General features: G+C 48.2%; 2 protein-coding genes across 10 annotated transcripts; one reads left to right on the top strand and one right to left on the bottom strand.

The window, feature by feature from the left end:
- Positions 1-845: 845 nt before the first annotated feature.
- ZNF142 (zinc finger protein 142) lies at positions 846-15,950 on the bottom strand. Of its 7 annotated transcripts, none has more exons than XM_081213260.1 (10): positions 15,816-15,950; positions 15,040-15,127; positions 13,023-13,333; positions 10,675-11,388; positions 9,878-10,117; positions 8,514-9,326; positions 6,780-6,957; positions 3,434-6,656; positions 2,557-2,662; positions 846-1,585 (listed from the first exon to the last, which is right to left on the bottom strand). In XM_081213260.1, exons 3-10 carry the CDS (start codon positions 13,282-13,284, stop codon positions 1,098-1,100), a joined length of 6,024 nt encoding a protein of 2,007 aa, XP_081069386.1. In that variant the 5' UTR covers positions 13,285-13,333; positions 15,040-15,127; positions 15,816-15,950; the 3' UTR covers positions 846-1,097. The 7 variants fall into 7 exon arrangements, with proteins under 7 accessions (XP_081069386.1, XP_081069385.1, XP_081069390.1 ...); XM_081213259.1 differs by having other exon boundaries at positions 15,044-15,127; XM_081213264.1 differs by lacking the exon at positions 15,816-15,950 and adding an exon at positions 15,725-15,782.
- BCS1L (BCS1 homolog, ubiquinol-cytochrome c reductase complex chaperone) lies at positions 15,921-25,198 on the top strand. Of its 3 annotated transcripts, none has more exons than XM_081213305.1 (8): positions 15,921-16,022; positions 18,495-18,871; positions 19,019-19,158; positions 19,760-19,954; positions 21,057-21,120; positions 21,327-21,496; positions 22,726-22,843; positions 24,766-25,198. In XM_081213305.1, the coding sequence occupies exons 2-8, from the start codon at positions 18,552-18,554 to the stop codon at positions 25,016-25,018; spliced, it is 1,260 nt and encodes a 419-aa protein (XP_081069431.1). In that variant the 5' UTR covers positions 15,921-16,022; positions 18,495-18,551; the 3' UTR covers positions 25,019-25,198. The 3 variants fall into 3 exon arrangements, with proteins under 3 accessions (XP_081069431.1, XP_081069429.1, XP_081069430.1); XM_081213303.1 differs by lacking the exon at positions 15,921-16,022 and adding an exon at positions 16,213-16,301; XM_081213304.1 differs by lacking the exon at positions 15,921-16,022 and having other exon boundaries at positions 18,156-18,871.
- Positions 25,199-25,616: the final 418 nt, after the last annotated feature.

The raw sequence follows: 25,616 nt of genomic DNA, 5'->3' as shown, positions 1-25,616 counted from the left end.
TTTCAGCAAAAGTGAACACACACGTCATGAGCAATCTTCATAGAAAACACTGCAGGGGTGGAAAGTACGTGAACCTGAAAGGCAAGGCTTAGTTTAGTAAAGCTGCCCAGAAAGTCTTGCGGCACAGTACCACGATGTCAAAAATCAATTAAGTGCAGCTATAAACTCACTTTGTCATAAGGGTTTCCAAGACAGCAACCTGCTAAGTGCTCCTGGCCCGTCATAAAGAGGCTTTATCAAATGCTCTCATCATTTGCAAGCTGGAACAAACTGATTACTTCCAAGTAAGATTGACATGTGTCCCTGCACTCCCTAGAAGGAAGGAAGAAAATGCCAAGCCTTTCCCACTACAGCCACTGGCAAGAAGTATATACAAGACCTTCCATGCTAATTTTGAAATTCCTGCAAGCAGAAAGCAGCTCTTGCAAATTAGCACTGTCTGATTAAAATGAACATCATTCCACAGTAACACAAATGTTTGGGGTAAAAAATGGTAAAGGTAAAGAACCCCTGCATGGTTAAGTCCAGATGGATATGAAAGGAGTAACTTCATTTTTAAATGCATCAGGCAGAAGGCTGGTAGCACAAAAATATACTTTGTGCATCACAAAGTTCTGTCCTGAGGTTCTTGGATCCAACTTTCAGCAGGGAAGACCATTTCCCAATAGTGCAGACTTATTAGAAAACATGGGACCTTATGAGCAACTATTCTCATACCAAGACCCTTCTTCAGAAGCCAGGCTAAATCCTCCCTCCCAACTTCTATCAAGTATTGCTTCTCCCAGCACTCAACCTTCACCTTGACTGCCCTATTGAACAAAGCAAAGAATTCAACACCATCAAAATTGCAAAGAAAGCTGGAGATCCCTTTTATACAGTCACATATTTTACATCCCATGTACAGATATGACTATAAAACATACACAATGGCGTACGCCTGACCTAGAGAAGCCAATGTTTGCCCTAGTGGGCTTGAAACAGCTTGGACGGGCACATCGGGTGCTTCCAGGCTGAGGGCTTCCACCCACTTCCAGTTCATGGAAACCACAGCAAAGTGTCGTCTCAATGTGCAAAGTCCATTTTTCCCCAGGTTTGACTTAGCCATGCGGTGACACCTGGGCCTCGATCACCTCTGGGTGCTTGGAGGGGGGAATCTCCAGCTGAGCATCATGCAGGTGGACAGGAAGTGTACTAGGGTCCTTGCCCACCCCTTTGCTGAGATCCCCCTCTGTCCCGCCCTGCTCAGGGTGGTGCCTCTGCAGATGCTTGATCACTTGGAACTTCTGCTTGGCTTTGTAGCTGCAGTAGCGGCAGAAGAAAGGGTGCTCGTTGGTGTGCGTGAGATAGTGATGCCGCAAGCCGGCTGCCCACCGGAAACCCCGGTAGCAGACGTTGCAGACGTACGGCTTTTCCTCGCTGTGCTTCTTTAGGTGTGTCTTGAGGAGGAAGCGAGTCTTAAAGGCCTTCCCGCACTGCTCGCAGATGAAAGAGCGGGCCTCGCGGTGGCGCGTCTCCTTGTGGATGCGCAGGGCATCGGCACGGTTGGTGCAGTACTCGCACTCGTCACACTGATATGGCTTGATCCCTGTGTAGAAAGCACAGAGCAACACACTGGAAGCAGGTGGGAGATGCCAGACCATCAAAACCAAGCCACAGCCCATGTGTCTTCCACCTCAACAGTGCTCAACATTGCCGCTCATCCATGTTCTGCAGGATGGTGCATGCCCTGGCGAAAGGAGTGTCCCCAAATCTCCACCTGTTACTGCAGCCTCATATGTTGGCCTTGGAACTATGGCTACAAAAATACCCCAAATTCTAATGAAAACTCTTTCAGCAGCCCAAATGCTACCAGGCAGAAATGCTCTCAAATGGAAATAAGCGGTTGTATCAGACTCAGAGCAGACCTATTAAATCAATGGACATGGCTAACTTAAGCCTGTTGATTTCAATGGGTATACTCTAAGCACGGCCCAAGTTTCATCAGTGTGGCATTCAGTGCATTATTAACCAGAAGGATTGGAGATGGAACAATGAAAGCAGGAGTGCCATTCAGCCTGCAAGGGTCCAACAATCGCTCCCAGGGACAGGCATGAAACTGGTATGGGCTAAACTTGTTAGCATGTAAGGAATGCCTGCGGTGAGATACGTATTTAAAAAATTGATGTGTACCAACACTTCCAAAAGCTACAGTCAGTTCTTTACTCTGATGTCCCCACCCAAAATAGATGCATTGGTGGACCAGCACCATCTCACAAGGGACAATAATCTGTTTAGTTCTTCACAGAACAGACCGCTGCCACATTTCTTCAAGAATCTACAGATCACCATGCCTACTCTCATAAATCCAATTGTGATGAAAGAAATCTCTATCAAATCTGGACCATGCCAACTGTTTGCCTCTGCATACAGCTTTTGGAAGGCTACAAGAGGTTCTGTTCTTCACATCATGTGAACAAAACACATGGCCCTGCAAGGCTTTATCCCCCCAAGAGGAACAGAGGCTGCCCTTTCTAGCTCCTGAGTGCCCAGACCTCCATATTCTAGTGAAGCACTTGCCTGTATGCTTTGTCATGTGGTACTTCAGTTGATTCACCCACTTGCACTTGTAGCCGCATTCCGGGCAAAGGTACTTCCTCTCCTCCTTGTGTATGCGCATGTGATACTGGGCAGAGAGAGGGAGACAAACGGGGGGGGGGGGGTCACACATGTGGGACACCAACCTCACAAGTGGTTTAATCCAGTTACTTGACTGGAACATTATGATGAACCCAGGAAACAAGGAAGACTAAACAGTGAAGCAAATGTATCAACAGGTACCCTGGGCTCCTTTGGGAGGAAGGGCAGGAGATAAATTGTATAAAGAAAAAAATAATTCACCCAGTGGACTAGTGGTCCTAGCAGGCAACCTGGATGATAGTCCTCTTGCACGAGGACAGAGAGGGAATACTACGGACAGTAAGGCACTGAAAAGTCACAGTAACAAAGGCCAGACTTAACCCACCGCATCTGAGGCACTCCTTAGTTTTGTTTTTTGTTTTTGTTTTTCATTTCCACCTTTCAAAATGCATGCAGGAGAGGGGCAAGACTGGCTGAAGCATAAGAGAGAGTTGTAAGATTTCAAGAGAGGAGGAAGAGATCAGAATCACAGACTGGAAGCAGCCAGTCTAGCTGGGCTGAAAAAAAACCCCAGATAGCAACAGATGTTTCATATGGTCTGTCACTGAAAGGTCATCGTATTAGACAATTACTGGATAGGTTTTGCCTCCACTGGTGGCAATTAAATCTTATAACAGGAAGTTAAAACCAGAACAAATGAAGCTAAAGTTAAGTCCCTCCAAAATGGAAAACAGATAGGTACATATTGGGCAGGGAGTGGACAAATCAGGCAAGGCAATCATTATTAACCATCATCCCGAGCATGGATGGCTCTCACCTTGAGGCGTGAAGGATCAGCGCAGGCGTACTGGCACAGGTGGCACTTGTAAGGCTTCTCCCCGGTGTGGATGCGGATGTGCCACGTGATCTTCTGCTTGTTCTTGGTGGCGTACTCGCAGTCGGAGCACTTGTAGATGCGGGTGCCACCGTGGCCCTTCACGTGGTGGTCCAGGACCAGCTGGTGGCAGCAACTGAAGTCGCAGAAGGAGCACCTGAGCAGCCTCTCGCTGGCCGCGGGGGGCTCATGGGCCTCCAAGTAGTGGCTCACCAGCTGCTGCCGCTCCTTGGCCGCATAGCTGCAGATGTCGCAGCGGTGGCTGAAGTGCAGCTTCTTGTGCTCCTCCAGCTCCTCGCGGGTGGCCAGCGTGGCCTTGCAGGTGGTGCACTCCAGGTGCGGGTGCTGCTTCTGGACGTGGCACTTGAGGGTGGCCTCGCTGTGGCAGACGAAGGCGCAGCGAGGGCAGGCGTAGGAGACCTTCTCCTCGTGCTGGCGCAGGGCATGCTGCTTGAGGGCCGTCTCCGAGCTGAAACGGGCTTGGCAGTGGGCGCAGGCAAAGTTCAGCTCCCCCTGGTGGCAGCTGTTGACGTGGCGGGTGATGTCGTTCTGGATGTAGCCGCTGTAGTCGCAGAGCGGGCAGAAGTGGGTGGGCTTCTTCTCGTGGACCCGCAGGCGGTGGATGCGCAGCTTGGAGTTGGTGCCGAAAGTCTGGCCGCAGGTGGGGCAGGCGATTCGGCCCACGCCCGTGTGCAAGGACTGGTGGGCATCCAGCCGGTAGCGCCGGGTGGTGCTGAACTCGCAGTAAGGGCACTTGTGGGGCTTCTCCCCCTCGTGCTTGATGCGCACGTGCTGGCGCAGGCAGCGCACCTGCTTGCAGGTGAAGTCGCACTGGCGGCAGGCCAGCTGCGGCCGACTGCTGTAGTACTTGCGGTGGAGTTTGCGGTGCAGTCGGAGCGCTGCCGCAGCCTTGGAAGTGAAAGGGCACAGCGTGCAGCGGAACTCGCCCAGCTTCAGGCAGCCCCGCTTCTTGTGGGTCTTCAGGGCACGCTCCTGGTGGCACGTGAAGGGGCAGGAGGGGCAGGAGAAGTGCCGCTTCTTGTGTGTGGCCACAGGGCGGGGACAGCTTGCTCCCACTGGCTCATTGGCCCGACCCATATCCTTACAGATGATTTGTCCATTTGCTTGCTGATCTCCGCCCTCTGAGTCCGCCGTGCGCTTGGTCCTTTCCAGCAGCCGGGTGGGATGAGCTTCAACGTGCCCCTCCAACTGGTGGATCTTAACGGCCCTCTTGGAACGGAACGGCTTAGAGCACAATGGGCAGCAGAACTGCTCTGAGCCACGGCAGCCGTCCTCTACATGGGAGCGGATGGTGGACACCCGCGAACAGGCAAAAGAGCAGGCTTTGCAGTGGAACTTGCTCTGCTCCACATAGTATTTCTCCAAGGGATTGCTAGCTGTGTCAGCGGTAGCTCCTGGCAACTGTTCTTCTACCATGGTTTCAGGGACATCCTGAGATGGCTTCTCTTGCAAACTGATGGCCAAGGACTGTGTGTTGGGAAGGACAGCGGCTGTAGACTCAGCATCCACAGGCCTCGGTTCTGCATCCCAGGAAGCCTTTTGAAACTTGCTCACTTCCTCGTCCGGGGCTCCTGTCCCATTCTTCTTAGCCTCCGCTATTTCCAGGCTCTTGCCATTGGGCTGTACTGCAGCAGGCTGGTCTAAGCAGGCTGCTTTCCCGCCAGTCTTCTTCACGAGGGCCGGACATTTCTTAAGGAGGTGGGTATTCAGGCCTCTCTGCTGCTTGAAAATGGCCCCACACTCCTGGCACACCAAGGGGCATTTCCTGCCCTGACAGCCAGCTTTGCAGTGCACCAGCATTGACTTCTCCTTCCTGGTGATGTAAGAGCATTTCTCGCACTTGAAGACGCGGCTCTCGGACTGAACCACCAACATCTGCACCCTCCCTTCCAGGACCAGGGTTTCCGCTTGCTCCTTGTCCTGCCGCCTTAGAGCTTTCAGCACAGATTCTGAATCGGAGCCTTCTTCAGAGGGAGGAAGCATATCTTCTGGGGCAAGGAGAGTCTCGTGGCCAGTAACAGGTCGAAGAGAATCTTGCTTTGACCCCTTTGGCCAAGCTTCCTGTTCTTTGCACCCCAATCCCTGCTCAGGGCTGGGTGGTGCCTGCTGAAGTTCAGAGTCCCGCCCATCACCCTTACTGTCCCCCAGATCCTGCTGAGCATCTTTTTTGTTCTCTTCAACAGTCCTTGACTCAGCACCTTTCTCCAGCTCCATCTCTCTATCCTCATGGACCTCTGCCTCCTCCTCAAAGTCAGGGATGTCGTCGAGAGCAGATTCGCTGTCCTCCAGGAGGAGGGAGTCCTTGGAACCTAATGCTTCATAGGCCGATTCCACCTCCTTACAATTCTGGGCCGCCCCACTGTCTGGCATTGCTGCGGGCATCTCCTCAACCAGCTGCTCTGGGTCAGAGCTGCACAGGGTCTCCAGATGCAGTGTGCAAGTCGGAAGGGGCTTCCCAATACTGCCCGATTCCTCTGAGCCCTTCGGAAAGGCTTTGGTTGAGAGTTCCTCTGAAGGGGCTGCATCTGTCTTACTATGGTCTTGCTCTCCCACCACTTCCTCTCTCCCGGTCTCAGCATTGCCTTCACTCCCAAAGAGAGACATGATGAAAGTCTCCTGGGGGCCATCCTCCTCCTGGACCTCTGAAACAAGGGCCTTGGTTTTGTCATGCCTCCTGGGGAGGGAGGGACTGGGCTCAGCATGGAGGGTCATGGCCACGTTGTAACTGAGCAGCACCTCCGTCGAGGTGACCTCCAGCTCCTTGCTGGCATAGTTCTCCTGCCAGCCCTTGTCACCGGGCACATAGCCGTGGACCTTGCGCTTGTGGAAGAAAAGGCTGGTATTGCTGAAGGTGCGGTAAGGGCACAGGGCGCAACGGAACTCCCTCTGCTTGGTGTGCTTGCAGTTCTCGTGGTTGAGCAGGGCTTGCTTGTATTTGGTCTGGTAGCTGCAGTACTGACACTGGAAGATGGGGGACTGGTAGTTCTGGGAGTGTTTCGCCTGCATGTGCTTCTGCAGCTCATACTTGCGCTTGCAAGCAAAGCCACACACCTCACAGATCAAGGACTTGCCCTGGTGGCGCAGCTTGTGGCTGCTCAGCTGGTCGGCCCGGTGGCAGCGGTAGGAACACTGGTTACACTGATACCTGGTTGCACACAAAACAAGAGTGGGTCAAGGCCGTGGAAGGAGAAAGGCCTCAGCTCTGCATACAGATTACTTCCTGATACAGGAAACAAGCCAGGGGAATGGGAAGGGGGTCTCTCAGTACCTCAGATCTCCCGTGTGCTTCCGCATGTGAACATTCAGGTAGTGCTTCCACTTTGTCACATAGCCACACTCAGTGCACATGTAGTTCTTGTCGTCAGAGTGGGTCAGCATATGCTTGGAAAGGTAGCTCACGTCTCGGCAAGTGAAGTCACACAGCTGGCATTTGTGAGGCTTCTCTCCTAAAGTCACAGAGCAAACTGGAAGCTGTGGATTGACAGTCCTGCCTGCAGTGCCCCTTGAGGGCAGCAGATTTTCAATTTAAAACGAGGCCCTACTTTGCCCCGCCCCACAAATAAACCCCCCGCAAAATAAACAGTAGCACTTCCTTCCCACAGCATACAGTGGTACCTCGGGTTAAGTACTTAATTCGTTCCAGAGGTCCATTCTTAACCTGAAACTGTTCTTAACCTGAAGCACCACTTTAGCTAATGGGCCTCCCGCTGCCGGAGCACAATTTCTGTTCTCATCCTGAAGCAAAGTTCTTAACCCGAGGTAGTATTTCTGGGTTAGTGGAGTCTGTAACCTGAAGCGTATGTAACCCGAGGTACCACTGTATTGCTATACTGTCACTGTGTATGGATGCCGCCCAAGTTTCAACCATGTGTGGCACTGCCCTCAAGTTAGCGTTAACAAGCAACATGCATGCCTTCCCACAGTGCAAGTGTAGAGGTGAGTGGCAATGATCCCATCGGCTAAGCAGCAATCCCTGCTTCTTTCTCACTCCAAAGTGGGGAGAAAGGCTAGGGCTGCTTGGCCGCTGCATCACCATGGCGAGTGCCTTCGCCATGCAGGGCCACAAACTGGAAAGTCCTTCTCCACGTTTCTGCCCTTTGCTTGCCAGACCTTCCTGCTCTGGAGGGGGCTTGCTGGGAGGTTGGGGTGGGCAGGTAAATGCGACAGTGCCCTAAGCACCTTCACCTAGCTGCATCCAAGGCTGCTAGCTGGGAAAAGGAAAGGCTGGTGGGAAATTGCAACTAAAATGGGGAATGGGCTGCCAAAAATTGCAAACCCCAACAAAAGTCTAGTCAGGGAATCTAACTTTATACTGAAGACTGTTGAACTCTACAACCAGAACTGAAATTCTGTTGGCAAACTAAAGTTCGGAAATCTGGCAAATCTGCCTAAATTTTACTAAAGAATCTCAATCCCTTCCCAGTACAGAATCTAGGTCTTTCAACAAGAGGTGTGGGGGCAGAACCTGCATGAAGGGGGCCCCAGAAGGCCAGGATTTTGTACAAGAAAAACAAGTCTAACCTGTGGGTGCTCAACCTATATCTAAATTTTAAGTCTCCCTTCATCACAATGATCAATGTAGAGGTCTGGAAGGAGCTTCCTTTCAAGTTTAGAAGGTATGAATTTCATTATTTCACACCTTTCCTCTAAGGAGCACGAGGTGGCACCTGTAGTTCCCACCTCAGCTCCCACCTCTCCCGACAAAACCCTGTGAGGCAGGTTAAGTCTGAGAGTATGTGACTAACCCAAGAAAAACCCAGTGAAAGCTTCCGAGAGTAGGAATATTAACCTAGGTCTCCCTAGTCCTGCAGTATACAAATAAGGCAACTGACCCTATAGTGGAAAAGGGTCGAACTAAAGAAGTAGGAGCAGGTAGGAAAATTAGGACTACAGACCTGCCGTTCAGAGCACTATGAGACAACAGGAGACAAAGGGGACAAGCAAACAAGCAGACACATTCCAGAGCTTCCCTAGGAGTCCCCATGTAGGGAAGCAAACTTGCCTGTGTGGAGCAGCATGTGGCGGATGAGGACCCTCTTGTGCGCCGTGGCAAAGTTGCACTCAGTGCACTTGTGGATCTTCTCACTGGCATGCATCTTGCCCACGTGGTCGTGGAATTCCACAGAGTTGAATGTGGCAAAGGGGCAGAAGCTGCACTGGAGCTGCTCGCTCCCCGGGTGGCCTTGCTTCTTATGCTTGCGGAAGACGTGCTTGTTGGAGCAGATGAAGTCGCACTGCTGGCAGTGGAAGGCGTAGTGCGTCTTGCGATGCGCTTCCATGACCTCCGCGGTGGGGAAGAGAAGGGAGCAGGCATAGTACTTGCACTCTACTGCTTTGATGTAGTGTGCCTCCCTGACGTGCCGCAGGAAGTCCTTGCGGTCCTCGGTGCTGTAGCTGCAGTCGGCCTGGAAGCAGCTCAGCTGCTTGGGCTCTGCCTTGTGGGTCTTCAGGTGCTCCTTGAGGGTATGGCTGAGCTTGAACGTCTCCTTGCACACAGGACAGGAGTAGACGTCCGAGTAGAAGTTGGAGATGTCCTCGTGCATGCTGGCCATGTGCCTGTTGAGGGCATTCTTCTCTACAGAGCTGTAGTGGCAGAGCGGGCAGCGGTGGGCCTTCTCCCCATTCTCACGCATCATGTGGATCTTCAGCTTGCTCTTGCTGGTGAAGAACTTCTGGCAGTTTGGGCACTGCAGCCTGGGGTCAGGGAAGTGGAGGTGAAGGTGTTCCACCAGGTGAGTCCGCTTCTTGAAGCAACGCTTGCACTCGGGACACATGTGGGTCTTGAACAGGTATTTGGAGTCCTCAACCACACCTTCTGCAATGAGAGGAGCATGTCTTAAGTGCAGAGGAATGAATAAAAGGGCCTTTAGTCATGCTCCAGAAGTCTACTTTGCCTGCCTCTCATCTCTAGCAATAACCGTTGCTCCGAACTGCAATCTCTTCCCATGTTCTCTCTACCCTACAATAAAAAATTACTGCAATGGCCTATAACAGTAGAGGTTTTTTTTATACAGATATAAAATTTATCTAAAAACCCCACCCTATGCTTAAGAGCTTCTAGTAGCTCAGGAGATTTAGGGATAATTGGGAATCAGTTAGCACCCACTGGAGAATAGCCATTGCATTCAATGCTCCACCCCACTCCAAAGAAAAGAAAGCATCACGAGTAGATTTCCAAGCAGAAGTGGGAACTAATGTGTGAAGTAGTTTGCCTCTGAACTCAGGAAAGAAAACAACCAGTTCAGGCAGGGAGACCCTCTTCAAATATAGGGCATGCTGTAATATGCCTGTGCATTTGCTGTCTGTCAAAGCTTTTCTAAGAAATGCCAGAAACTGTACTGCTCGCAAATGAATGCAAGTCTCTACCTTTGATCAGCTGAGCCTTTGTTCTTTTAGAAGATGCTTTCTTCTCAAAGCTCTCCTTCTCCACCACCACCTCCTCCTCCTCCTGAAATTCATCCCCTGTGTCTTCCTTGGGTCCTGAGTCCTCAGGAGGCACATGACTGCTACCAACATGTGCCCCCAGGCCAGGCTCCATTTCAGTCACATCCCAACCACTCTGAACTTCCAAGCAATTCTCAGCCTTGCTCAGTGGTTCTTCCCTTCCTTGGAAAGAAAATGAAATATAAACCAGGGACTCCATTTTTTATAGAGAAAAGGCTTGAGGTGAGCAAATGATAACATGCAAATAAATGCATATTGAGAACCAGGCAAAGGGAAGTAGAACAGGAACTAGAAAAGAGGGTTAAAAGCAAGACACATAAAAAGTGGAAATAAGACCTTCATGGTTTGACAGAGAGGAGGATAAAGCTTTGGGCATTTTCAAAGGGAGAGCTGCTCTCGGCTACTGCACTCCCCCAACTTTCCCACCATTTCAAATCCCTTTCCCAGCTATGCTTCACCATTCAGAATCTACCACCATCTTTTCATGCTATAATTTTCCACATCCACAAATAATATCATTCCACAAAGCCGGCTGACTAATGGAGCTTCACCCCTTTACCTCCGCCTATGGCATTGTCTCTAAGTGAAGTGGAAGCTGTCACAAAAGTGAGTTAAGAGACCCCTAGGATCCAGTGGGGGTTTTAAGAAGTAGGTGGCTGGCATCACTACAAAGCATCCCCCCTTCTGCCCACCCTAGTCTCTTCCTCAGCCCCAAGTACCTGATGTTAGAAGCAGATGATGGGCGAGCCGCTTCCCCACTATGGCAGTGAAGCTATGCTCAGTGCTCTCAGCGACTGCTCCTGTCTCCAGCGCTGCCTCCACATCCTGCTGTGTGGCCTCCTGCAGATGGCTGTGTCGGTGCTGCCCAAACTGCTTGGTGTTGCCGCTGATGAAGTCACAGCGCCTACAGTGAAACGGGAAGTGGCTTCTGCGGTGAAGGTCCATGTCCTCTTGGCTTCGGAACAAGAGCGAGCAGCCACGGTAGGTGCAGGTGACTGGGCACACCTGGTGGACGTGCCGCAGGTGCCCCCGGAGTTGCTTGCGATCCTCCGAGCTGAAATGACAGCCTTCCTCAAAGCAGACTTGGGGACCCGTAGGTTTTTGGTGGTCCCTGAAATGCTCCTTCAGCTCAGTGAGCAAGGCAAACTCCACCTGGCAAACAGGGCACAAGAGGGGATCGGTACAGAATTCAGGGTCCTGCCTGCTTCTATCCAGCAAGCCCCGCGCTTGCGCCTCATGGACTGTCGACTGCTCTCCAGAGACAGCCAGGCTCTGGCTTGTAAGGCCCAGTGGTAGCTCTTGGAGCTGAGGGATGCTTGCAAGTTGTCCTCTGGGAAGCTCAATGCACTGATGCTGGGAAAGCAGGCCGGGGTCAGAGAAGCTCTGCCCACACCGTTCGCAGAAATAGAGCTCCACAACTTTGACCAAGACCTCTGTAAGGAGATATTTAAAAAACAGCTGATAATAAGATAGAAAAAAATCCACACACACCTACCTCATGCCTCAGTTCAAATTTCGTCCAAGGCAAAAAATACTAAAAAATTTGTCAGCTTACAGGCAAGGATTCTCCAAAGCTCTGTCACAGCCATCAGCATATAGGTGGAGAGTCATCTATAAGAACTGTTATCAGAACACAGGATTCAATTCAAATGGGTTGGAGCAGGGTGGGGGGGGGACTCTCCATGCATCAGGTGTTTAGAACCACAACCAAACATTTTCACAGGAAAAGATCACCAGTTTTGATTTGAAGGAGGGCAATGGTAGGACCAGTGCTTAATTTTCAAACATGTCCCTTACTATCCTGTCTCACTGTGTACCACCTATATGAATCTTGCCTCTTAAATTCCTTTACAAGATCACTGTAAAAGACATCTGAAGGATCTTTAAAAGACATCTGAAGGCAGCCCTGTTTAGGGAAGTTTTTAATATTTAATGCTGTACTGTTTTTAACACTTGATTGGGAGCTGCCCAGAGTGGCTGGGGAAACTCAGCCAGATGGGCGGGGTATAAATTATTATTAATTATTATGCCAATCACTCCCTTGTAAGCTTTCAACTACTCAACACCTAAGCCCCCTTCCCACATGCCACCACCTAAACGTCCCTGTAAGCGGTGTCTTCTCCTTAATTAAACGTCCCACCCTACTTTGCTGTAAATATGGTACCCTGCAATTCCTAAGCTCTTAATGTGCTCCAAGGCACTGCACTGCACTCTCCCATCTCCTATACCCCTCATGTTAAAAGAGACAGGGGCAGAGGATGATGTTGAGGCACACAGTATCAGCCCCTTTGCCCTAATAAAGACATTAGCTTCTTAGTCCTATAGTTCAGTCATTTGTACTATGGCAGAGGCATTGCAGGCAAAACTGCAGACCTCAAAGAACATAGTAAGGCCTCTGGTCCTTATATTCCATGGCATTAGTCCAATACTTATCACCATGACATTGAAGGGTAGCTCCCATAAGCAGCCTTATGAAGGTGCAGCAAACAGATCCACAATAAGCTTCATGCCTACTGCAAGCTCAGCAATATCCCATCAGATACGATGAAAATAAATCCCTGCCTCCTCCTATTAGGCAAATACACCTCGCACCTTTTCGATCTCAGCTGCTCACAGTGCCTCAAGCAAATCCAGCCATAGTCAAAGCTTATCTTGGTGACTTGCTGGACAATTGATAACAACAAGGACCCAGGAACCCCGATCAGAACACAATCTCCATTCCCTCCACTCCTAGAGCAGATAACAGAATGTGGCAGATATCCCTTCTCCCAGATAATAGATGTACAAACCTTACCTTCATTATTTCTTGCATTTATTCGCTGCTGACTACTTAAAATGTCTCAAAGCAACTTACAATTACAGAATACAGCATCAGGTGCAGAAAAGCCAGGCTACTCTTTCACAGGTCTCTTGGCCTTTTGTACCATACCTAAGATCCTAAGGCTTCTTTCTGCTGCTCCTTTACAATACAAATGCTACATGACAGAAACCACTCACACTAAAAGATGACAGTGACAAAGTGGTTCATTCTTACATGGTTACGAAGACCTATCAGGGCACAACATACCTGTAGTGCTGCCAGGATTGCTGAGGGACATGCTGCTAGTCACGGCTTCTACAAATATTTCAACACCAGCAGTTTCTGTTCCTACCACAGAAGCCTCTGTTAAAAGCAAGCTTTGTCCCACCACTAAGTTCTCACTGGAGATGCCATGGCTGTTCTCATTTCCTGCATCTGTTGAGCTGGGTAGCAAGAGCTCCTGGCATAGTGCGTTCATCTTGTCTCCTCCCACAGGTTCCGTTGGAACTGCTCCTGTGCTCATTGTCATTCACTCCTCAGTGTAGCCTTGCACCATGACATAAAGTGGGGTACAGCTCCTGTTAAAAACATAGCAAGAAAATGGTACCATTGCTGTCCTGTAGAGAAGCAACCAAGGATTAAGTTTTTCAAATAAATGAGTATGGGGTGGTTTTGTAATGCCCAATAGTAACTGTTAGCTTTGTTAGTATTAGGCAGCTATTAGAGTTGGCAACTATGTCTGCTTAAGTAGGAAGCTCAACAGGACAGTATTTGGTTCAGGATGGGAAAATTCAGGATATTCACAGATTTACTTTCCTGGAGAAGAGAAGCACAGAGGAAAGATGAAAGTTTATGCAGCTATGTCAGTGGTTTTTACAATCAACTCTGGAATAGACTAAAACCCAACCGTATGGAGGGCTTAAGGCAAACTGCTGAAGAATGTAGAGCTGAAAACACTTTAATAGTCTTTATCGCTGCATCTAGGCTGTCAAAACATAATGGGGCTTGCTCTACCATTAGGTAAGATAGCAATTTATTGGGTTATTTGCAGCCCACCCTCACAGCCTGAAGAGGTTTTGCCAGTCTACTTCCACGGGCCAGCACAGTCTACTGTCTTCTATTAGCTCAGTTAAAAGCATCTCCATTACTGCAAAACATTTTACATCCCAGAACCAATATGCAGAATGTTCTGCTTTAGCAACACAGCAGAGCCCAACACTACAATCCTGCAGACTTCTTCCTGTACAAGATTATATATATAAATCCAAGCTGTTCTTTTTCACTCTAGCTGGTAAAGGTATGTTAATTCTTCCTGTGTAGGGCCCAGTACTTTAATCAATAGGAACACTCACTCCAGAATTCTTTCTTCAAAACTTGGAGTCTAAACACTTTGGTAATAGTTTCACATAGAGCTGAACTCCACCGCATTTATTCCAGATAAACCTGGCTCAGAGATGGGCAGTTGTAACTGGATGAAAAGCTAATTTCCAGGATTAGACACTCACTGGGACATACATTTTGGGGGTTTGAATTTGCTTCCTGTAAGAACAGCACACAGAACTGCCTACTGGCACACAGTAAAACTCACAAATATGTTACCTAATCATTTTGGCATGCATCTGTAGATAATCATGCCCAAGACTGTTTAGAGGAAAGATTCCAGACCAAATTAACATAAGTAACAGCATGCTAGATATGCAAGTGCCATGTATGCTTGATGATATAGTTATTTCTACGATTAGCAAAACTTCCAGAAAAAATGAAGGGTACTGCCCATTTAGAATTAAAAGTTCTGTCAGCTTCTGCCAAACTTTCGCCCACTATTGTTCCCCCTTTAGAAACATGATATCCCTGAACCTAGAGGCAAAATACAGCCATCACACCTAGAAGCCACTAATAGCCTTATTGTCTGTGAATTTGTCAAGCTCCCTTCTTAAAGTAACACGAGCTATTGGCTACCACTACATATTGTGGTGGTGAGTTCCATACCTTAATTACACACTGTATAAAGAAGTCCTTCTGTATATCCTGAATCTCCTATCCTTCAGCTCCATTAGATGACTCCAGGTTCCAGTATTAGGAGGGAAGGGGAAAAGCATGGTTCTGTTTGCCTTCTCTACACCATGCATTGTTTTATACACATCTTACCATATCCCCTCTCCTGCATGTTTTTGGATAGCAGTTGGCAAGTGATCCCAACTAGCTGGGGTAAAGCAGCCCTGCAGGAATCTAGCCACCTGACTGGGTGGTGAAGTGGGCTTTAAGACAATGAGGCTGAACTTACACACCCGGTTTCCTCTCCTTCTCCTGGTGGGCTTCTTCTGCAGCCGTTCAGGCTCCCAGTGCCAGGCTTGGGCCATCTTTACTGCTCTCTGAAGTGCAAGGGAAGAGAAAGAGAGAAAAATCACGGATATTTTAAGGGAAAGGATAAACGAGGATGCCTGAGGCAGAATGGCCTGGCCAGTAACCAACTCCAGGGCTCAGCTTAGCCCTGTGGGGGCCCCTTCCTTTTCAGGCCATGACCTGCCCGCCCCAACCCCAACACAAAGCACACATACAACAGCATTAGGGGGCCAATGAGTCTCTGGGAGACCTTTTGCCTTCCTTGCACCCCGTGAGGCATAGTTGCCAACGTTTTCCCTTTTTTAATGGAAGTTCCCTTACTCCGAATAGGATTCCTTGCAAGAAAAGGGAAAAGTTGACAGCTATGCCGTGAGAGTCTTGGAGGGCCCACCCAAGTCAACTCACCACTGGGTACCTCCTTTCCTTTCCCTCTTTGGCTTGCTTGCCCACCGCCTTCCTAGGCCAACGAGGAGCCCCACAGCCCCTCCCCAATTAAAACAAAACAAAAGCTCTTCCTTTCACTCCCCCCCCCCACCGAAGGAAGAGCGAGACTCGTCCCCCCTCCCCCCTTTGTGCCGCCCAGAGCCCGCTCCCACCCCGCAACTCTATGGTAACTGCTGACTGACGTTCCAGGACCAGAGGCGGCACCATAAAGGGAAGCTTTCCAGAGCGACTTCCAGGGATTGCCGTAACCGCTTTAAAGGGGTTAATCTTCACCTCGCAAGTCCAGAACCCAGGCAGGCAGGCAAATGGTTGGGATGGTGCGACCGCGAAGGAAAAAATATAGACACGTAACGCTCCCTCAGGGACCATAGAGTGCCGGAAAACGCGTCCGCTCTGCTGTCACATATAAGCACAGGAAATGCTGACTTCGGTTCAACTTCCGCCTTTTGAAGCTGGAGATTATCGTAGAGATAGAAAAAGGCAAGAGTTGCACACTACCCTTATCGTTACTTCTGATTTAGGATCGAATTCTCGTTCCTACTGCAAGATATACAGAGGATTCACCCCGAAGATGTCAAAACGACTGTCATTATGCATTTGTAGAGAATCATCATCAAAAGATATTTATGCCAATATACATTTATAACTTTATACATTTTCATATCTCTATATCTAAGGGGACGATAGAGTAGAGAAAAGAATTGTTTCCGGTCAAAAGAACCATAGAGAAAAGCAAGGCAAGAGAGGCGCTATCCGGAGGTGAGGTCTATTGGGGAGGCGAACTTTAATGCGTGGAGAGCGTGTTCCACAGTCCATGTCTGCGGGTGTTGTTCCTTTATGCCGGGCGTGTGGAAGGGGGCACGAAGGAGAGGACCCTCTTGATGCTATGGGGGCGATTAAGTGCTGCAAGAGAAAAGGGTGGCGGGTTCAGACGATTCTCCTTTCGAGACAGGAAATTGAGCTGAGACCCTGCATCATTTCAGCCGGGAGTCAGTTCCATTGGACTCAATGGGACTTAACCCCATAGAGAGGTTTCCTCCTCAGCATCGCACCCCTTTTAAAAGTGTGGAGAAAAGTATTATAAATCTTCCTATCTCTAGTCGTGGTAGGCAAATGTTTCCAGACCAGCAACCAACATTTGGGCTGTGGCTGACTTTCCAAAAAGACACACACACAAGTAATGAAATTGTTCAGAGAGCATCTTTTCAGTTTCTACTTTCCACAAATGCTATTGGAAATAAACATCAAGCTCCACAGAGCAGACAAAATGCTAACTCACAAACAAGAAATTCAAAGTGATTATGAGCTGCAAAACATGGTTGATCTACTATTTGGCGCCCATGTATTTGGCGCAGTAACTAGTTGCTGAGTTATGTTTCTCAAATACCGGTAGCTAGCTTTCTGGGTCACACAACAAGCTACTTTTGAGTGACCTTTCAAAATTTGATTGTGGTAGCATGGGGAGGGGGTCTGCCCAAGAAATCAAAAACTTCATTGGGCATGCCTAAGCATTTGAGCTAGAAAAGGGCAGTCCAAATTGAGCAACTTCCCTATGATAAAGAACTACAATGGTGGGGGTGGGGGGGAACATTAGTTCAGGAAAAAAACAGGTAAAGGGGACCATGTTATATAAAATTATGCATGATGTGGAGAAAGCAGATAGAATTCCTGGTTAAGAAGACTTCTTCCCCATTCAGTTCAATTCAAAGTATAAAGTGTTTATTGTGTTTAAGATAAGTATAAACACCCTAGCTACATAAACTTTTAAGAGATGCTGGTACATCATGAACTATTCTACTACACAGTCAAATCTCAGTTCCCAAACACTTCCGTTATCATACGTTTCACCTTCCAAATGCTGAAAACCTAAAAGTAAATGCTCTGGTTTTTGAACGTTTTTCGGAACCCAAACGTCTGACACGGCTTCCGCTCAAGTGCAAGAAGCTCTTGCAACCAATCAGAAGCCACACCTCGGTTATCGAACGTTTCGGAAGTTGAACGGTCTTCCAGAATGGATTATGTTCGACAACCAAGGTTTGACTAATTAGAAGTAAAACTTTACCACGCTAGCTCTGTCTCCGCCACTTCCCACAATGTGGAATGAAAACATACACCATCATGTAACATAAAACAATCCCATGACTGCAAGCACAGAGCAAGAATCCTAACAAGCTCAGCATGCTATACTGAACCACACAGCATGTAACCTTCAGCTTCTCTGCTGGTACCTTGCACTGAGCAAAGCCTCTTCTCAGTGAATACCTCATACTCCTGCCAATGCTGCTGCAGCCTTGGCTTTATACCCATCTTTGCACATACACACATTAGAGAAAGAGAAGATGAACGAGTGACGCTCCAGGCATTTAGCCTTCGACTATTTTAAGCCACCCAGTGAAGCCGGTGTGCTAACTTAACAGAATGGGGAATGGGCTGCTGAAGACACGGCCCAAACACGGAGTGCAATTTTCACCAATTTTTCCAGATTACACCAACAAAAGCAAGCTAGGGAATATCCAGTTTTCTTTACACAAGCCAAAATGACGGCAGCCTTGCTTTGCAATCTTTCAAACTACTATAGAGAAGGAAGCTGAATTCGTGAGTATGTATGCATAATTACTTGTATTCTGGTTTTCCAGTGGGGAGGGATCTGCCAGGGTATTTATTTTGCTAAAATAAGGTAGCATGAAAGAGGCTAAAGCAGGTGTGGTGAGACTTTGGCTCTCCAGATGTTGCTGAACTCCAACTCCCATCAGCCCCAGCAAGCATAGCCAATGGCCAGGGAAGGTGTTGTAGTTCAGCAACATCTGGAGGGTCAAAGTTCCCCACACCTGGGTTAAAGAGAATTTGTCAATAAAGCTTGTCTTCTGGTAACCAATATACTTGCCACCCATAACTTCATAATTAATTTGTTGGTTTTTTCTCTTCCTCTCCATGTGTTGTTATGGTGTTTAGAAGAAATGCTGCTGGGAATGGCTCTTTAGCACTGGAGTTATTTCCCCACCCACAACAATGCCCTTTTCTGACTTTGTCTCGGCCCTGAAGGACAATCCATACTTCGGAGCAGGCTTTGGCCTGGTGGGTGTAGGTACAGCCTTGGCCCTGGCCCGTAAAGGGGCACAGCTTGGCTTGGTGGCTTTCAGGCGGCATTGTATGATCACCCTAGAGGTGCCAAGCAAGGACAAGAGTTACCACTGGCTGCTGAGCTGGATCTCTCACCATGCAAAGCACACCCAGCACCTGAGCGTGGAGACCTCATACCTGCAGCATGAGAGTGGCCGTATCAGTACCAAGTTTGACTTTATCCCCAGCCCTGGGAACCATTTCATTTGGTAAGTGAGGCCATGGAATGTCTTTGGGATGGACAGAAGTATTGCAGGGCTAATAAGGAAGTGGTGGTCATGAATATTGCATGCTTGCTCGTCCAGTTGTCTCCCCACCACCAGTTCCTGTTCACATGTTCCCTGCTCTGCTTCCAGGTATAAAAGGAAGTGGATCCGCATTGAACGGAATCGGGAGAAACAAATGATTGACCTGCATACGGGCACCCCTTGGGAATCTGTCACCTTCACAGCAATCGGTAGCAACCGAGAAGTTTTCTTCAACATCCTGCAGGAAGGTACAATAGCTCTCCTTGGTTGTAGGCTGGCATTTAATGATGATGTTGGCGCTAGGGATGAATAGATCAGTCTATTTCTGGACCCAGGTTTCTTTTACATGTGTTCTTTAGTAAGTCCATTCCATCCTGTTTCTGCATTAATCTACAATTTTAAAAAATAAATATGCAAAAAATCATGTTTAAATACATACCTAAATATATTTTTATGAAGTAGCTACAATTGTAGCTCATTGTATGCACTTCTAAATGTATTTTATTCCAAATTATGCATTTTTCATGCCGTTGGGCATTTTTTGAACTGAAAACCGTATTTCAAAATTTAGAGAAGGCCAAAGTCTGATGGCTAGTTATGTTCTGTTCTGCACCTGATTCCAGGAGGTACAAATTATATCACTCTGCATCAGAATTCACAGAACTCCAGTTCCTTAAGTACCCCTCCTTAGAGCTGGGGCTACCCTCCAAACTGACACATTCTCTTTGGTGATGCTTCCTTGCTTCTTTGTTATATTTAGCAGACAGGCGATTTCCCTCTTCCTCCTTCCCATCTGTATCCAGATGTGCAGTTAGCTCCCTTTCCTCAGCTTTTTTCCTTTCTCTGCAGCCAAAGAATTGGCTCTGAGGCAGCAAGAAGGAAAGACGGTCATGTACACAGCCATGGGGGCTGAATGGCGGCCATTTGGTTTCCCACGACGTCGGCGTCCGCTCACCTCTGTAGTGCTTGAGAAAGGAGTGTCCGAGAGAATTGTGCGGGATGTGCAAGAGTTCACTGGTAACCCCAAGTGGTACATTGATCGAGGTGAGTTTACTTTTCAGGGAGCGACATTCAGATACCCTCACAACCTGAGCTTTTCCTTTATGAGCTAAATTAAGGCAGGTGGGATGCCACTTACAGAGCCAGTATATCCCATTATTTAGCCCAGATTATCATTCTCAATGTCCTCTGCTATTGTGCCCAAAGGCATCTCTGCTGCCTTCTGCATCCCTGTCATTTCCAACCTGCCTGCGCCTTCTTCCTGCTTTGGACTCCCAACTGTGCTGATGTCTCTCTGTTCTTATGAGTGCAGCGGGACCTCTCTCTTCTTATGAGTTGTCAGGGAATGGGAGGCAGAGAAGGGGGAGAGAATGGAAACGTATTGAGACAAACCTCCATTAATTAGTAGCTGTTCTTCCTCGGACGAGGAAGGTGACGACAGGCTGTCAGGAGGCAATGAATCTGAGAGGGGGGAGGCACTTCCGGGACCAAGCCACTCTCATAAGAGAGGAAGGAGGGGGGTTGGGCTTAGGAGGTGGTTATGCTGGGGAAAACCGAAAGCAACTTTAGTCGAGGCAACTGACTTGCCATGACCAGAACGGACTTTCAAAGCTGATTGTACATAGCACGAAAGAAGCAATAAATCTTGTAAATATGGCTGGATTCCCGGACTCTTATCTCCACTAGCACTCACAACTCATCTCTGACATGAGTGTAGTGGGAAGCCTCTTCTAACCTCATTGCTGTCTCTACAACAGCCCCTGCATAGTCCCAGGCCCTGAGAATTAGGAACTATCCCTTACTTTCCTACGAGAGAGACTGTCCTGGCTCGTCTCTGCACAGCCAAGTACTGATAAACCAAATGTTTACTAAGTTTCTGGCATTTGCCACAATACTTTGTATCAACTGTTTGCCAAGTTGGTTAAAGTAGTGCTAAACCTTTAGGGTGGCAGGATATTGGGTACTCTGTCAGGGCCCTGTGCAATATATTTCTTTCTCAGCAACTGGAATTGGCCACTATGGGGTGAGCTCAAGGCATCATCGATCAGCTCATTCTTATTCTCGGGTGTGAGATAGTAGCTCAGATTTCAAAAGAAGTTGGAATAGGTTGCGTTTTCTGCCTTTTGACTAGCCTCTTTGTCTGTAGGAATCCCCTATCGGAGAGGATACCTGCTGTACGGGCCCCCAGGTTGTGGAAAGAGCAGTTTCATGTGAGTACCATGTCCTCAGCTTTCCTTCCAAAAAAACCCCTTTTCTCAAAGGATTTGCCCATGGATACAGTGTCTGAGGGTACCTCCCTGGGCATTTGTGTAGCTCCTGGTCAGGAATCACTCCCCTACAGCTTACCCTGCTTAGCTTTGCACAAGGTGTTGTCATAGTTTTCTTCAGCGGAAACATTGTCCTCTGTCTATCACAGCACAGCCCTTGCTGGAGAACTTGAGTACAGCATCTGTCTCATGAGCCTGAGCGACCGCAGCCTCTCTGATGATCGTCTTAACCACCTCCTGAGCGTAGCTCCTCAACAGAGCATCATCCTCCTGGAGGACGTGGATGCTGCTTTCGTCAGCCGGGATCTTTCTGCCGAAAGTGAGTGACAGGCAGATGGCGCCTCCCCACTCTTTTGTTCCAGGCTGCCCTTTTCTGCTGCCTCTTACTGAACTGGGACCAAGCGTTCATCACCCCTGTGTTGTAACTCTGTGGAGGCATCCTGATTAAGTGCTGCACCGCAGCAACTTTCCCAAGCTAATTGTTCATTCAGAGTGGGGGGAATGAGAGCTGAATAGTAGCTCCTTCCTCCAAGCTGCACTTTGCAATGGGATTCGGGTTGGTGACCTGGTACTGACAAAGAGGGGTCAGTGACTCAGGACACCAATGTCTTTTGGAAAATGTCTTCCCTTACAAACCTACCCAGATCCTTCATTTTTTGATCCTCTACTGGTGTCCACTCTGAGGGAGGTCTGGAGTATGGTGACAAGGAAGAGGGTGTTCCAGTCAGGGCTCCCCACTTGTGGAATGCTCTTCACAGGGGGGTCCTCTTGGGGCTATCATTAAAATTCTTTTGGCACCAGGTAAAAACTTAACTCAGGTATTTGACAGATGGTGATGATGATTTGCTGGATGGTATGCTTTGCTGCCAAGTTTTTCCCCCTGCTGCTTTACTGTGTCTGTTCTCTGGATTTTGGTACAGTTTCTTTTTAAATGCAACATATTGCTCTCTTTTCTTCTTATTGAGTGGTTTTTTGTTTTTGTTTTTGCTTTATGTCTTTAAAACTTTGTGAGTTACTTTGATACTTTTTACGTAGCAAGCTACCAATAGATTGAATAAATATAATGATAAATAATTATCTGCAGGCTTTAATGTGACACCTATTCCAATTCAGTTATCCATATACAAAGAGAGACTTGAAACAAGACAGGCGCTTGGGGACAAGTTTACAGCTTTTGCACTGTGGAAGAGATTCGCCAGCAGAGATCCTAGAGGCACTTCTTTTTTCCAGCCTTCTTTGGACATAGGATCCGGACTGTTTATTGTCCTGCTTTCTATCGACTTGCATTTTGCCACCAGGTGGCATGATTTTCTCCGACCTCTTCATGTATCTATTTGGACAGCAGTGTGTCAGGAACATTTCGCAAGCCACTGCACATCAGGCAGGGAACATAAAGCTGGTACTACTGTGACATAAGACCACAACAGTGGGATTGTTGCCCTTCCCCTGGGAGGCTATAAACCTAGACAGAATTTGGGCAGCCCTTGGTCACAACTGTACCTATAGTGTCTCCCTCTGAGCTGTCTCTGTGCCGCTGTTTCCCTCCAGACCCCAGCGCATACCAAGGCATGGGACGCCTGACTTTCAGTGGCCTTCTCAACGCGTTGGATGGTGTGGCTTCCTCCGAAGCAAGGATTGTATTCATGACCACCAATCATGTGGACAGGTCAGAAGCGTTGCACAGAAAATGGGGCAGATAGAGAGGTTGTTAGCTGCAGAAGATAACCTTTTGCTTGGGAAGGATCATTTAATGGCACCCAAGGAAAGTAGTGGCTGATAGGCTGGAGTCTACAGTGGTTTAGGATTCTACATTCCTCCAGCAGCTAAATCAAAACTGTTGTAACAGAAGTAGGAAGGGGAAAGGGGGAGGGGGAGGAGACAATGTAGCAACAACTGACAGTCCCATAGAGAAATTCCTTCATCACCTTCCCCTCACAACATGAAGTCCCACACTGGTGATGCATTGAAACCACCAGCATGTGGTGAGGACACTAACACCATGATAACCTTTCCCAACCCATTCCACTCAACCCTCTCACATTCGGTGGCAAATCATGCCACGAGGAGAAGCTAGGTATCCCCTGAGACAGGTTTTTGAATCCCTCGGTAGCCCAAACGCAGACAGGAGCAGGACTGTTGTTTTGCCAGGGAAACAGCTACACACACACGCACACACACAGGAAGGACCAGTATTCCAGCAAATCAGCCTACTTCACCGCTCAGTGGCTGGGAGGAAGCCTGCAAATGGAGTCCCTTTGGTGGTAGGCCAGTTCGATCCAAAGGGTTCACTTCCTTTGGTGGGACCAAGGATTCCTCAAGTAACACAGTGCCTAAGATGTCTCCATTGGTGTTTTTGAGGTGAAGACAAGCTAGGGGTGGAGGAGAGTTTTGTTTTGTCTGCATTTTCAAGCAAGCTAGCCAAATTTGTACCTCCCAAACGAATTCACAATTATCCTTCAGCTCCTCCAAATTTTGCAATACAGTCCTTGGTTCCCAAAATGCATTAAGATTTTTATTTTTATTTTTTTTAGGAGGAAATGCATTTAGAGATGCATACCCTCTGATAAATACTATTTAAATATGCATTTATAATAAAATGCATTTTTAAATACGAATTTTTGTATGGATTTTTAAAATAAAAAATATACAGATCTTAAAGTGGAAAAGCAACAGAGCAGACTTAACACCTGTAACACTTTGGACATGGACCCCAAATAAACTGATCCGTCCATCCCTAGCTCACACAAGGCAACTCCATGAGCTTCCTTGTAACTCAGTAAAGAAGGAGATTGCAGTGAGTAACAGAGGAGGGCAGTTTGTGTCCCACCCCTTGGAAGTGCTGTCTTTATGAGGCAAAGTCTGCCTTTCTGGGGACCAGCTGGTAACTATTTTAAGTATAAAAAGGAGGAAGGCAGCAGGAATGAAGACACACTTCCTGTTCCAGAAGATGATACTATAGGAGAAGACGGAAGAGAATCTTATCTTGGGGCTCTTGTAGTCTCCAAGACCTGTGACACATCCTCTCCCGCAAGCACAGGACTCTGCCAGCCATGTAAGCCTGGTGCTGAAGGAGTCATGTGCAGGGTAGAAGAGCAAATGCTCAGCAGACAGGGTCAGCCAGTTAAAACTGGCTGGGTAAGGCTTTGGGTAACGCTGGGGTCATGCTTTCTAGGGAGTGGTCTGGGGTATATATACATATGGACTTCTGGCTCCTTTGGTCATGCTGGTTTGCAGCATTTAACACAGAAGCTGAAGATCTGGTTCTGTCCTTGTTTACTGTTCCTGGTTCCATGCAGGCTCCTCTGAGATTGTAGGAGGGGATGGGTAACTTGGCAGGTATGGAGAAAGAGGAGCATGATGGGTGAGTGCAGCAAGACGTGGGTGTAGTTAAATTACAAGGCACTGTTACTTTATAGTCTTTTAGAGAGTAGCTCAAAAAAATAAAGGGGAGAGCAGATTCCCCTAGCCCTGTATCTTCTTGGGGTTGGAGAGAGAATAAGGAGATGATACCCCAAGTGAGAGGAGCATAGAGCATTTCCCACCTGAGCATTTGCTGAGCCTCATTTGTCTTCTTCTCTTTCCCTGCAGGCTCGATCCAGCCCTAGTTCGCCCTGGCCGGGTGGACCTGAAGCAGTACGTGGGGTACTGCTCAGAGTGGCAGCTCGGGCGCATGTTCCAGAGGTTCTACCCAGACCAGCCAGCAGCTGCGGCCGAGGAGTTTGCCAAACAGGCCGTGTCTGCCTCTGATCGGATCAGTGCCGCGCAAGTCCAAGGCCACTTCATGCTATACAAGGCGGATCCGGACGCAGCCCTTAAGAACGTGCAAGCTCTTATATCCTGACGTTGAACAAACCCCGAGACCGCTTTGCATATGGCTTCCCCAGGAAAACGGTTGTTTGCATGCATGGATTTGTTTAGGCGGGATGAGATAATCATGAGGATGATGCCATCCACATGTCCACCTCAGTGAGGCCACCTTTTTGTAAAGAAAATAAAGAGCAACCCAACATAACTCCTACAATGCAACTCTTGAAAATGAATAAATGTGAAGCTTATGTCCTCCAGATGGCAAATGTTAACACCTGAGGAGAGGCCCAAAAGGTGTCATAACTAGGCGGATGGGACAGACACACACAAACACAACACACGCAAGGTGATTTCAGGGTGTATGTCTGCTGTTTATGAACTCCTAGTTACTCAGTGGCATGATCTATAGCAGATTCCACACCAAAGCCCTAATCCTGTTACTGCCAGAATCATTTGGTGCGAGGGAAAGGCAGTGGAGGTTCAATGGTGAGAGCAGCCAACCCTGTGACATGTTCTCTTCACACAGGTAGACACTTGAGTCCACTGTGAAGAAAAGGGCTTGTTTAATTATACCCTTTAAAGATAGAATCTGTCTGCTGGCCTTACAATCAAGACTTCTACCATTTAAAATA

This window comes from Podarcis bocagei (assembly GCF_964188305.1).
Source record: "Podarcis bocagei genome assembly, chromosome: 1".
Classification (NCBI taxonomy): Eukaryota; Metazoa; Chordata; class Lepidosauria; order Squamata; family Lacertidae; genus Podarcis; species Podarcis bocagei.
The sequence above is the reverse complement of the archived record's forward strand: the minus strand, read 5'-3'. Positions and strand labels throughout refer to the sequence as shown.